The 14,772-nt window shown below is 41.4% G+C and overlaps 1 protein-coding gene across 1 annotated transcript in view; it reads left to right on the top strand.

Annotated features, from left to right (window-relative positions):
- Nucleotides 1-11,115, top strand: part of LOC115476212 (phospholipase A2 inhibitor and Ly6/PLAUR domain-containing protein-like) — a 30,697-nt gene extending 19,582 nt beyond the window's left edge. Inside the window, exons 4-5 of the mRNA XM_030212458.1 lie at nt 7,070-7,216; nt 10,656-11,115. Of these exons, the coding sequence (XP_030068318.1) occupies nt 7,070-7,216; nt 10,656-10,774 (266 nt within the window). The 3' untranslated portion in view covers nt 10,775-11,115. The remainder of the gene's footprint in view (nt 1-7,069; nt 7,217-10,655) is intronic.
- The last annotated feature ends 3,657 nt before the right edge of the window (nt 11,116-14,772 follow it).

Genomic DNA, 14,772 nt, shown 5'->3' with positions numbered 1-14,772 from the left:
CCCCCTTTGTTTGTGGCATTCAGTTTCTGCACGCTTTTTCAATATTTTTGGCTGACATATTAAAGTTCTATTTATTCTGAATTTCAGTTATCATTGTTATTTTAAAAACATCCTGGCACATCTTTGCAAACATGCTAATACATGTTGCATTAAACAGATTCAATTGTACTAGGGTACAAAATTTATATCTCTTGAGGTATATAATTTATAGGACAGTGAGCTTCATCACAGGGGAATACACTGTCATTCATTCTTACTTTTCATTAGCTGATGTGGCATTAAAAATTACACAAATTAAAAGCATAACATTCATTAACAGTTGTTACAACATTCTGCGTGTAAGTGCACTTTATCGGGGGAATGTGTTCAGTTGTCATACTATTAATCAGACACCAACATGATGTCTGTGGGTACTTGTCCATAAGCAAGGCTTGCTTATAAATAGTCTCATTTGTCCAATGAAGGTTTTCATCCTCTCTTACACAGGTATTATTGGGATAACAGACATGATTTTATCATTGTAGTCCCATATATCATAGTTGGCAAGGACAAGGATGATGTCAGTCAGTGGGCACATATGATACAATCAGTCAAATTCAACATCTTGGCCACTGTAACAAGTCTATTATCATATGTGTTCATTGTCCATTAACAAACAACAACATCCCAATACCATCATGTTTCGGGACATGTTTGTTTATTCTTTGTCCATTTCAATATTATTAGTTCGTCGAATATCTGATAAGTGTATCCAAGAAGTATGACCTTCCAGACGGGCAGAGGTCTGAGTAAGGGCCGTGATAGCAAAAGGCCCTACATACACAGGATCCTTCCATGTTTTATGTGTAAAGTTCTTTCATAGCACTAGGTCACCTACTTTAAAAGCACAAACATCATTAGTAGTTCCTGCCTGTGATACTACATTTGTTCGGATCATATCACTTGTCAGGTTCAACATGTGATATTTTAGGACCTCGCTTAGGTATGTTAATATTGCATACCATGCAGTTCTGCACAACCTGTTGAACCAAGTTATCAATTTTTAAAGTCCAAAATCTTTGCTCAAACTGTTGCCTCATTGTTTCCTTATTCCAATGCATGGTTGCATGCCACTCAGCCAATACCTTAATCGCCTGGCTCATTGGCATGCAAGGTAATCCTTCTTCCTCATTAAACCATTCACTTCCCAACTTCATACATCCTCTCTTCAACCATTTTTCACTTTCCTGTCCCTCTGGCTGCCACATTTCAATCTTATCTACATTCGTAAGTGGCCCTTCCTGTGTCTGTCTAGTATCATACAAAATCTTTTCACTTTGCTTAACAACCTCCGTTGCTGCTGCATCAGCCATTGCATTACCTAGTGCTTCAAAGGTTGGCCTTTCAGTGTGGGCCGGGGTCCACACAACTGCAGTTTTTCTACCTTCACGTTCCCTTCTTGCCAAAATTTCAAACAGCAATTTCCAGTATGTGTAATGTTGTAAATTTTTACCTGCACTGGTTATCATCCCCCTACGCTGCCATTTTAATATATGATACTGTAGTGAACTTGCAACGTAACCACTATCAGTATATATAGTAACATTTTGAGTCATATCAGTGTGTTGTAAGGCCGTAATAACGGCTAAAAGTTCAGCATGCTGTGCAGTATGGTCAGGAGGGGTTTTATATTGTACTTGCATTATCTTTCTTAGATTCTCATCTACCTGCACGCAGGCAAAGCCTGCAACAGTCCTTTCACAAGCTCCATCTGTAAACCATATTAATCCATCAGATAAGGGTTCAAAAGTAAGACAGTGAAATGTAGGGATTTCTATAGTATCGATCTCACCCTCTAGATTGACAGGAAAAAGCAGATCTATCTTATTTCTCTGTTCTTTAGTTAATGGTATTATTCTTATATCTTGTCCTAAAAGTACTGCTTGATATTTTCCAAATCTTTTACCCACAGATGCACAATGACACCGTATCAGGCAATTGACTCCTGAAATCCTTTAAATCCATCATTAGTTGTTTTGAGAATACCGATGGACTATCAGTAAAGCCTTGCGGCATCCTAGTCCATCTGTATGCCTCATTCTGTACTATAAATGACGTCAAATCCCTAGACTCTGGATGAAGAGGTATTGAAAAGAATGCATTAGACAAGTCAATAACAGTGTTATATGCATATATATTCTGGGTGTGCAAAAGTGTAGCAGGATTTGCACAAATCGGAAATTGATTTTTTGTAACCTCATTTAGCTCTCTTAAATCATGTACTATCCTTACATTGTTTTCCCCTTTTGGGACTGGAAACAATGGGGTATTATACGGGGATACTGAAGGTTCAATAATACCACATTTCAATAATTTATCAATGTGCTCCAGGGTTTTGGATACTAATTTAGGTCGTATGGGGTAAGGGTCTTGCTTCGGCCCCTTTGCCCCTTCTATTAATTCTATCTTATGGGGTTTTGCATTTACAGCTAGTCCATATGGTGAATCACTTGTACTCCAAATATGTTGTGGTAATTCTTCCATAACCCTTACTTTATTTTCATTATTCAACTGTTGGACCATGGTGAGCAAACTTGGTATTTCTTTATTTCCAAAATCTAAACACAGTCCTAATTGAGACAATAAGTCTCTACCACACAAATTTACTGGGCAATCAGGTGCCACTAAGAAGGGTACCACAGCCTCCCTTGAACCGTGCGGTTGGCATTCCAATCGCACCAGAGTCGGTTCTGTTAACCTTTTTCTTTGTTCTATCCCCGTAAATCCCACTGTTGTTCTATACTGATTTGAAAGCTTAACTCCCAGTGGTTTTGCACACAACACAGAGGTACTCGCCCCTGTATCTATCAAAAATCTCACAGGAGTTCCATATTTGCCAATTGCCAATGTAATAAAGGGTTCCCTTGTGTCTAATCTGAAAATCATTCCCTCCTCCTGACACGGGTCTGCTTCCAGTCAATAGCATTGGTCTGGAATATTCTGCCAAGTTGGAAAAGCATTTACAGTACCCTGTCTCTGTACTGCAGCTCCTGGTCCCTGTGATTGCGTCGCTGGCTGCTGTATTGCAGTCTGCGGGGCACTCACAGGCATCCCTATTACTTGTGGCATCAATCCTTGCTGTGTCTGCATTTGTACTTGGGGCATTCCTGCATTCTGATAACATTCTGAGGCATAGTGACCATATTGCTAAATCACCTCTTTCACCTAGCCCTACACACAGAACTAGCTAGGACTGTGACTAATTCAAGCCAGATGATCTCTTAACACTGCAGGAATCTCACGTAAAAAAAGAGTCAAACAAAGTTAAATTGCAAAGACATTCCACATAGAGAACTAGAACTTATTAATTAACACATATTTTAAAATAAACAGAGATCAGAATTCCCTATAAGACAAAGAACTTATTTAAATCTAATCTAAAACATTTAAAAGGAACAAAGAAAATTTCAGTTCTTAGCAACAGCCAGACACCGAGAAATCAAAAACAGATGACATTCCTCAACCTTCAGGCTGAACAAAAGGTTGCTTTTCCCGCTCTTGCTGTATTTTTTCAAACGATCCATACTGAGACCAGCTCAAAAAAGAATCTTTTGCATCATACCATTTCTCATGTATTTTTTCAATCTGTTTTTTTTCTAATGGGAATAATTCTATGACATGCTGCAAAGGGGTGCATTTTTTTGAACTATCTAAATCTAAATACATAGCATATACAGGAGGCTTTTCTTTCTTATCTGCCCCTTTCCCTTCCATTTTATTCTGACTATTACAATTTCTCCTATAAAGCCACAACCTACAAAAATATACTAATGCACCTAAACCAAGAAAATATACAAAACAGAAAACTACAAAGCTAAACAAATATACCTAAGTCCACAATGTAAGCTTACTCACGCGTCTTCTTATTTCTCTTTTTAGCAAGCCCAGGAGTCCGTCACCTGTATGTCCACTTCAATAGTTTGATCACTCCCAAATCCGTGGTACATAGTAATCAGGCGCAAACAACGCTTGCTCTCTCAAAATCCTGTAAAAAACTTCGTTAACAACAAACACTTAATTTGTTATTCGTCTCGCCTTCTCTTTTCCGTGTGCGGCCTAATTCTACTCCTGGCTGGCTCGCCACTTTGAAGAGAAGACTAGACGAATTTCATATTTAATATAACAGTTTATTTACAATTCTACTGATTACCCTTAATTGGGGTAGTCAGGAAGCATTTCTGTACTCCAATCATATCTACACAAGCAATATACAGCAAAGATATTAGCATGCTTAAAGCTAAGGAGTCAGAATGAATGCTTAAAAACAAAGCAATGTACAGCAGAGAGAGAAATCAGAGTGCTTAAAGCAATGCTATAGACAGACAAAGAGAAATTCAAAATGCTTACTTATTTCTTTGTTCCCTCTAGTTTTATACCGGGCCTCTGACTAATTCTCTCATACAACATTCCTGTGCAAGTCTCTGAATACCACAAACTGTTAATCATGTGCAGAACATCTGCTTTCTATTACCCCCCTATTTAGCCCACAGACTTTCTGGAGCCTGCCTTTGGCTAATGTTTAATGTCCGTCAAATTTCTCATGCCTCAGGAGGGTTAGTGTTAAACCAGCTTGTTGTAATCATGGAGCCTTCCACTCCGCATTTTTCATACTTTTATTCAACAAATCTTTCATACTTTTGTTCAACAATGGAGGTTTATTTTCGAAAGAGAAAAACGCCCAAATTCCGACCTAAATCGGGAGATGGACGTCTTTCTCTTGTGGGTGCCCGAATCGGTATAATCGAAAGCCGATTTTGGGCGTTTCCAACTGCACTCCGTCGCGGGAATGCATAAAGTTGATGGGGGCATGTCGGAGGCGTGGTGAAGGCGGGACTGAGGCGTGGTTATCGGCTGAGCAGAGATGTGCGTGCTCGGCCGATAATGGAAAAAAGAGAGAGAATTTAGGTCACTTTTGTTGGACCCGTTTTTTTCACGAACAGGTCCCAGAAAAGTGCCCTAAATGACCAGATGACCACCGGAGGGAACCGGGGATGACCTCCCCTTACTCCCCCAGTGGTCACTAACCCCCTCCCACCAAAAAAAAAATGAATGTTAAACACTTTTTTCCCAACTTGTAAGCCAGCCTCAAATGTCATCCCCAGCTCCATGACAGCAGTATGCAGGTCCCCGAAGTAATTTTAGTTTAGTTAGTGCTGTGCGGGACCCATGCAGAGAGGAAAAATCGGAAGAAAAAAAAAAACAAGCAAGTGCAGTCAGGGACGTCTAAATTACCAGGATAGTAAAAGGGGGAATCAAACCAGCAACCTTCTGATTACAAGCGCAGTGCTCTAGCCAGTGAACCACATTATTCAGGTGCTTAGATGTCCTTCCCTTTCCATGAAGTCCCTCCAAGTTTCTGTCAGCCAATCACCGCTGTTTAGCTGACACAGATGTCAGCTAAATGAGCTGTGATTGGCTGACAGAAACTTGGAGGGACTTCATGGAAAGGGAAAGATGTCTAATCAGTGGTGCACTGGCTAGAGCACTGAGCTTGTAAGCAAAAGGTTGCTGGTTCAATTCCCCCTTTTACTATCTTTTAATTTGGACATCCCTGACTGCACTTGCTTGCTTGTTTTTTTTTTCTTCCGATTTTTCCTCTCTGCATGGGTCCCGCGCAGCACCAACTAAAGTAAAATTGCTCTGGGGACCTGCATACTACTGTCATGGAGCTAGGTATGATATTTGAGGCTGGCATATAGGCATCTCAGGGGGACCAGTGCACTACGAATGCTGGCCCCTCCCACGACCAAATGCCTTGGATTTGGTCGTTTTTGAGCTGGGACGCTTCGGTTTCGATTATCGCTAAAAAACAAAAACGCCCAGCTCAAAAAACGCCCTAATCCAATGTATTTTCGAAAAAAAAGATGGACGTCCATTTTTTTCGAAAATACAGTTCGGCCCACCCCTTCACGGACCCGTTCTCGGAGATGGACGTTTTTACAAATGGGCGTTCGCGTTCGATTATGCCCCTCTAAGTCACCAGCTTTCCAGCAGACTCAGGACTCTGACACAAGCCTCCTATCCAGGGTGTTACATACTATTGTTCATGATTCTGTAATATGTTATTTTTTGCATGACTGAAAAATTACATTGCCTGCTTTCCTAATTACACCCATTCTTGTTAAAACTCCTTATCTCATTCATACAAAGGTCAGGGTCCTAAAGAAAAGGTCACATTCCCACAAGAAAGAACATGCTTTTCTCCCTCACCTCAGGCAATCAAGTTCCTATCTTATCACCCCGTCACCACATCCACCCTCCTTTCATTCCGTCAAGAGCCATTAGTATACTGCTTATGGAAACACCTGCAACCCCCACCTTCACATTCTTCATCACACAGCTGCATAGACAGTATTGTACTGTATGAAATGTTGCTCTTCAGAATAGGGGAGGTGGGGGTATCTGTGCTGGTCTGTGCTGCAAATGCTTTCCGATTGCTTTAACCCACAGTAAGAGAAGTAGATCACCATCTGTAGATCTGTACACTATCAACACTGGACTTTCATACTCGCATCCCCAACAGCTTTCAGTTCCTGGGACTGGATGGTAATAATCTCCTGTGGGTTTATCAGAGGCTCTGACAATCCCCAGTGGGCCTCAATGGTTCACATTGGCACAACCAAACTTTAGTTTTTGGTTTCAGATTTGGCTTTGGTTTTGGCTAAAACCAGGTAATAAGATTCAACTGCAGTTTTGATTTTGGCTGAAACCGTTCAGACAAGAGTTTTGGTTCTGGCCTGGGACCACCCTCACTCTGCCCACAAACCACTCCAGCACTGAAAATCAAAGGATGGCCCTAGTCAGTACTATTTATCCAGGTAGCAGATAAGCAGTTTTGAATTACTGGAGTGATCATCTAAAAATGAAGGCCATAGTATGCCCTTTTAAAACATGTGTGCTATGCATGCTTATCAAACACTGCACTGTAGAATTAAGGCTGTAGTTCTCACTTTATGAAACATGGAGTACTCATAATTTTATCCAAGAACACATTAATCTTACTGCATTTGTTTCCTTTATTGGTTCTCAGTTCCAGCCATAAATATGACCAAGAATGGCTTGGAGTGCCCAGCTTGCTATATTAAAGGATCTTATGAATGCACTGAAGTTGGAACTATCAAATGTATTGGGAATCAGGAACAATGCCTTGAATATTCTGGCGAATTGAGGAGGCCAGGTATGTATTGCAGTTATCTGGGTATGGTATAATGAAACACTCACTCAATCCCTACAGCCTCACATCTATTAGAGCATGTTTGAAAAATAGTCTGACATGCAACCATTTCCATTTGTGGGACAAATGCACCTTTTTTTTTTACACCTAAATCCTCTCAGATTGGGCAAGATATTGAGATGATAGATTTTATGGGTCCAATAACTCAAAACAAGGAAAATAAACCTAATATTGATGTTTCCATGTAATGAAGACAATTCTACCCAGTTAAATCATGGTAAACAGGCCATCCATGGATTTACAGTGGCAATTAATTGCACAGTACCACTGAAAATCCTGTGTGACCACTGTGGCCAACTAGTGCCACAGTGGCCCAGGGGTGGAGTCAAGGCAGTGCTGGGATTTAATTGATAGCAGAGATATTCAATCCACTAACAGAATAAGTACAACAAGGGTCCCCAGTAAATCCATGGAATGGATTTGGGGTGATCATCCAGGGGGCCTCATAGGGATTTAATGTTACCAGGAGGTGTCAAGTGGGGGGGATATATTTATTGGGAGGATTAGACCACTGTGGGGGGATTAGATAGCCAGAAACCATAATTGAGGGGGACAAAATGTTGGGGAGGTTGAAGGAAACGGGATGGCTGTCGGTTTTGGCACATGCTTAGAGGCAGGTTTAAATGTTGATGTGCATGTTGATATTGTAGGCCTGCTGTGACCACTCCCTCTCCCAGGGACAACTTAGCCATTGCACTAGGTGAGCAATGGCTCAAGATGCTGGTGATAAAAGGCACATAAATTCCCAGCTTTGACATCACTGCCAGTGCCTCATCTGGTCCAAAAGTTGTGTTTTCTCCCCTCCCCCTCCTTTCAGGTCCATCATCTCTCTCCTCTTCCCTCCCCATTGCCTTAGTCTGTCTCTCCCCTCCACTCCCCCTGGGTCCAGCATTACTTCCTGTGGGTTGCTGGCAACAGAAGTGGAACCTCTAGCTAACTCTTGGATCTTCCCTCTGCTGCATCCTGACAATATCCAAGTTTGATTTTTCCTTGCCATTCTCAGGGCACAGATCGTACAAGTCTGCCCAGCACTGTTCTTGTAAAACCTGCTATTTATAGGTGGGGATACTTCTGTAATAAGGGACTTTCTGTATAATATGTAAAATTAAGAAATGGATAAACATTAGGAATTATATAACTTATAAAACATAAATTTAAAAAATAAATATTAAGAAAATACTAAGTAATTATAACTGCAGAAAAAAAAGATATTTCATGTCACCATGATTTGTTTTTAAAGATTCATTTATAAAGTTACCCCTATAGTGGATGAAGATCACTGCTACAGATATAGCTACTGGAAAATGTATATTCAGTGCCATTGAATATACATATTTTTAAGTGCTCTGTCTAAGATTTTAAAAAAATACTGAATCCTGGATCCAAATATTGATCTGTATCTATTCATATCAATCACTTTCATAGACTTCAAAGGTGTTCTGCCCATTCAGTGCCTGACATGAATGGCTTTCAGCTAAACCAGAGTACAGAACATCACTATAAGACTCAATATTCTTGAACCAAAATCTTCTTTAATGCAGTAATCAAATAAGGAAAAAATTACTTACAGTTCAGATGTGCTAGACAATAGTTTTTGCCTTGTAAACTGGGAGTCTGTTCTCAATCAGCCCTCTTTCTAGGCAAGAGATAAGCTGGGAGCAATTCAGCAATATGTTGAAAGAGTTGTTTTACATACTCTTTTTTTAAATTATTTATTTATAGTAGTTTTGAACATCACTTTTACAAGTCATACATTTGTTAACAGAAACACAGGTATTTGGAATTTACCAACTAGGAAAAAGAATTATTACATAAATTTAATTAAATCAGCTTTCTTAGACCACAATCATTGGGAGACGTGAAATAGGAAATATCATAGGAGTTTCATAGTAAAGTTCAGTGCATAAGGGCTACGTGTGGTACCTCTAATTTTACTATGTCCAACATTATTTTAACTTTTTCAAATCTAGAAAAGCTTTCAATTATTCAGGTATATAAAATACATACTTAGTCTCTCCGAATTGAATCGAGCATTTACATGGATAAGCAAGAAAGAATGTACCCCCAAGTTCCAACACATCATGCTTCATAGTAAGAAAAATCTTTCTCCTTTCTTGAGTTGTTTTAGTAACATCTGGATATATCCAAATTTTTCCTCCTCAAAAAAATTCCTTAGAATGTTTAAAGTCTTAAAATAGAGTTGAGGTATTGCTCAAATAGAAAGGAGACTAGTAACGTGGCTCTATCCGTAGCGTTTCCAGAATAGCAGATGTTATCCAAATCAATATTTTCGCCCCCACCTCTGAAGTCCTCCTAATTTTCCCCAGGCTTTTTTGGAATATAGTAAATCTTATTAATTGGGGGAATAGCGTCTTGAGGAAATTTCAAATTTTCAAGCAAATATCTTTTAAATAAGTCAATAGGTAAAAATCCCAGTACTTTTGGGAAGTTCAAGAGGCGAAGATTCAAACGCCTATTATAATTCTCTATCTGCTCAATTTTTCTGTAAAGAGCCAGTTTATCTTTTGCCATTGTAGAGTTAAAAATCTTGTAATAATTTCATATACTTTTGAATCAAATTAACCCAAGTGGTTTGTTCTTCCTTCACAACTTCCACTGTCTTTACAACTTCTTCAAATTTTGAAGACAAAGCAGATATTTCACCTGAGGATTTTTGAACAGTCACATCCATTTCATTAAGCTTTAACCAAATTTTTCCAAGACTAACCTCCGTAGTTGTTTCTAGGGCTCCAACTAAATTATGGGCCTCAGTCTCCAAGCGTGTTTGCTGCAGTGTTGGGCCCTCGCCAGAAAGTTCACTCACTGCACTTCTGGTAGTGTGGAAACGATCTCCCAATGTCGCTGTTAACGCCGGGCATGGAGGGATGTTGGAATCAGAGGGGGGAGATAAAGATGTTTCCAATCTCTGCAGAGGGTCCACTCCCCCGGTAACCTCCGCAATGGGAATTGCCACCCTCAATTCATTTAACGAGGCCCTGGTGAGGAAACGATCTAGACTCTGCTGAATTGAAGAGGGAGTTGAGGTAGGCGGGGGATTGAACCTCACCGTCCCTTTTCTCTTTGAATGAGGCATATTGCTTGAGGGATCCACTATTTGCTCCAGCAGAGACACAGCGTTTCACTCACCGCCAAGTCACACCACCATCTTGACATGCCCCCTCTGTTCTATATGCTTTTGTACTTGTAAAATCTTGTTAGCGTGTCAGTGGTTTAAAAAGAGGGTCATACAGCAAAGTACAGCATAGGCCAGGTCATCAAACTAATACCTATGTACTCAGGTAGAAAACTTTGAAAAATGTCCTTTTTTTACAGAAGGACTCAAAACAGCAATGATTTCTCTGTGATTTCTCTCTGTATACAGGTACTCCATTCGAAAAATATGAATATAAAGGATGTGCGACAACTGGAGCCTGTGATTTTTCGCCGTCAGTGTTAATGGGGCTCACCTTCCGTAAAAATCTCAAACTCACCTGTATGTAGCTCAGAAAGAAGCATCTCTGCAATATCATGTCTTGAGCAGAGGCTGTTTCCTTCCACTTTGCAATTGCTATGAATATTATAGGCCATGTTCACTACTATGTCCAGCTCCCAGCCATGGATAAAGTCACAGTCCCTAAATGCTGACCACTTCTTTCAAATACAGAATTGGCTACTATAGAGTTTTCAAGATCTCTACAACTTTACCTTAAATCTGTGAGTCAAGTGCAAGAAACAGGAAAAATACAAATGAAAAGAATAAAAGATTTATTGTAATCATTTATCCTTAGCATTCTATGTTACTGTAAAGTCTGCTAATAAAGAAGATTCTAAGCATGATCTAAGCACTAATGCCACTATTGGGCTCATTTTCGAAAGATAAGGATGTCCATCTTTCGACATAAATCGGAAAATGGACGTCCTTCTCCCAGGGATGTCCAAATCAGTATAATCGAAACCTGATTTAGGACATCTCCAACTGCACTCCGTCGCAAGGACGGCAAAAGTTCAAGGGGGCATGTCGGAGGCGTAGCGAAGGTGGGACTTCGGCGTGCCTAACACTTTGACATCTTTGACCCATAATCAAAAAAATCAAGGACATCCCTGACGAACACTTGGACGTTTTCACCCGGACATGTTTTTATTACGACTAAGGCACAAAAAGGTGCCCGAAATGACCAGATGAGAGAATCAGGGATGACCTTCCATTACTCCCCCAGTGGTCATTAACCCCCTCCCACCCTCAAGAAACATCTTTAAAAATATTTCGTGCCAGCCTCTATGCCAGTCTCAGATGTCATACTCAGGTCCATGACAGCGCATGAAGATCCTGGGAGCAGTTTTAGTGGGTACTGCAGTGCACTTCAGACAGGCGGACCCAGGCCCATACCCTCCCTACCTGTTACATTTGTGGAGGAAACAGCAAGCCCTCCACAACCCACTGTACCCACATCTAGGTGCCCCCCTTCACCTTTAAGGGCTATGGTAATTACCCATGGTGTACAGTTGTGGGTAGTGTGTTTTGGGGGGATTTGGGGGGGCTCAGCACACAAGGTAAGGGAGCTATGTACCTGGGAGCAATTTCTGAAGTTCACTGCAGTGCCCCCTAGGGTGCCCAGTTGGTGTCCTGGCATGTCAGGGGGATCAGTGCACTACAAATGCTGGCTCGTCCCATGCCCAAATGGCTTGCATTAGGACATGCTTGACATGGACGTCTTTGGTTTCGAAAATCACCGAAAGTCAGAAACGTCCATATCTAGGGACATCCAAATCTAGGGATGTCCAAATCTAAGGATTTGGCCGTCGTTGACGGTATTTTTGAACTGAAAGATGTATGTCCATCTTGTTTTTCAAAAATAAGGGTTTCCCCGCCCCTGGATTTTGCCATTTTACAAGGATGTCCAAATCACAACTTGGACATCTCTTTCGAAAATGCCCCTCTATGTCAACAAACCATGCTGTACTTGGTCTGTTTTGGATCCCGAATGTATAAGAACAAGAAAATTCACAGACTCACAAATGACAGACACAAAGACTCACATATGACACACATGCAGCAATTATAAAAGTAATACAGACATTTATTAGCAGATTAAATATACATCAACAAGCCTGGCTTCATTCTAGGCTATCTTCAGCTGGGCAGTTTTTTCAGCTATTTCCTGGAAAATTTTGCTTGGGTACAAAATTCATGCGTGTCCACGGTCTGACTAAGGGTCTCTCATGTATTTTTATAGTCCATTTCTAAACACTAAACTGTATAAGGCTAAACAGCACATCACTCATAGGGCTCTTGACTCCTCATGTGATGCTCCTTCTTTGTAACTTTCCAGTCCCCTTCTGTCATTAGCCAGGATAGAAGCTGCATTCTGTTTTTCTCTGTCTTTTGTAAAGGTGCTGACCTCCAGAGTCTCTGTAAGAGCTGGGCTAAGCAATATATTTTCTGCATTTAGATAGAGGTCACCTACAGGTCAAATTCCATACTGATCCTACCTTCAGACTCCTCAGACCACCCAGTGAATATTTCATACCAATGATGATCATGAGTTGAACAGACATTATCAAAGTGTTTAGCTCAAACTGCAGCATTGATCAATTAACAGTGTCTAAATACCGTAGCATCAGGGGGAACATTTAATGCTTTCTTCAGTGGGATTAAATGAATAAGTGGGAAGAAATTCTGTGTCAATTCCAAATAATCATACATCTGCTCATGCTATTGGTGAGTAATATTTTAAAGTACATACATTTGATTTCCAAAAGCTAGCATGGATACATTGTGAAAGCCATGATTAATATGTGGGTGATATATAACATTATTGATTTGTACAGATTGTGAGGATACTGCGCAAACTGTATGGGTGGCAGTTTGAATCACTTCTGTGTAATTAATCAGATAGGTAGTTTTCCAGGCACATATGTTAATGGCATGTTGCAGTAAGCAGTGTTCATACACGAAGACTTGTAATCCACATACTTGGTTACTCCCCACTTGAATACACCCCACATCATCAAAAGTCTTGCTAGTATTCCACTGAATCAGCTTCTCACACAACTGGGATCAGGGCCGCCGAGGGGAGGGGGGGCAGGGGAGACAAAATTCCCCTGGCCCGGGCCTCCAAGGGGGGCCCAGCACCGGGGAATCTCTCCCTCTCCTGCTTCTAGGCTGCTGGCACCACAGTCCCCAGTCTCCACCTGCCTACCCTCAGCTCCATTGACAGCCCACTTCTGTCTGCCACTGGGCCCCCTGCATTAAAAAAAAAATATCTAATTGGCAGCACAGCGCCTCGCATCTGTGTGAAAATGGCAGATCACCTTTGGCCTTCCCTCACTGTGTCCAGCCCTCGTCTGATGTAACTTCCTATTTCCGCGAGGGCGGGGCACAGTGAAGGAAGGCCCGAGGACAGGCGATCTGCTGCTTTCACATAGAGGTGAGGTTGGGCTTACCAACCGGGGGAAAGAGCAAACCCAAGAGGCAGCATATGGGGGGGGGGGGGGTTGCATAGTGTACAGCATGCAATCCTCGAGGCTGAAAATATCCAGCCCCGCTGCATCAGGAGTGGCACGCAAAAGCAGTTTGGCAGTAGCATACAATACTGAACACTAAAGATATGAAACTCAGTGAGAGAATGATTTACTAAAGGCATAATGCGTAACAGAGGAGTAGCAGTAGCAAGGCTATTGTGAAGTTCCATACATGCAACAAAGAGGTGTTGAGACCATTTAGAATAATCAGAGGTGTGTTTGTGCAACTGTGTTTTCAACAATTCACTTAGCTGTTCAATGAGACCAGCTGGCTGTGGGTAGTATGGGTTATGGTAAACCCAACAGCCATGGTTCTCTGTTGCCCATTGGAAAATTGTACGATTTTTAAAGTGAGAACCATTGTCTGATTGAACCTCTACAGAATAACCATAATGATAAGCAATATCCTGTACAAGGGCAATCACAGCAGCAGCAGTGGGAGCGCTCGAATGGTGAACAAGGAAACCACTGGAAATATCTACAGCAGTACAAATGTATCTAGAATCTTGGAAATGAGGAAAAGGACCTACAAAATCAATCTGCCAAATTTGTGCAGGAAAAGTACTATGTTTCTACTTAACATGGGCAATAGCAGGCATATCAAGATGCTTAATGACCTGACACATAGGGCACTGCTTGATGATCATGCTACACTGTTCTTTTGTGAGATGAATACCCTGGGATTGACCCCACAGAGCAGTGGCATCCTCTCCAAGATGTCCATCCTGTAGGTAACACCACTGTGCAATGGCTTCTTGTGAGGCTTGAAGCATGGGCGTAGTTTGGGGGGGGGTCGAGGGGGGGCATTGCCCCCCCAAATGACTTTGTCTTACCCAGTGCTGTTTATGTGCCGGTACTGGTGGGCGGTGGTAGTAAAAGCAGCAAGCAGGCAGGCTTGACTCCGTCCTTCACTTCCCTTGCCCTCTCTGCGTCCCACCTTCCTCTGATGTCATTTCCTTTCGGGCGGGTGGGACGCT

The sequence above is a fragment of the Microcaecilia unicolor genome, chromosome 8 (assembly GCF_901765095.1).
Source record: "Microcaecilia unicolor chromosome 8, aMicUni1.1, whole genome shotgun sequence".
In the NCBI taxonomy this organism is placed as follows: domain Eukaryota; kingdom Metazoa; phylum Chordata; class Amphibia; order Gymnophiona; family Siphonopidae; genus Microcaecilia; species Microcaecilia unicolor.
The sequence above is the reverse complement of the archived record's forward strand: the minus strand, read 5'-3'. Positions and strand labels throughout refer to the sequence as shown.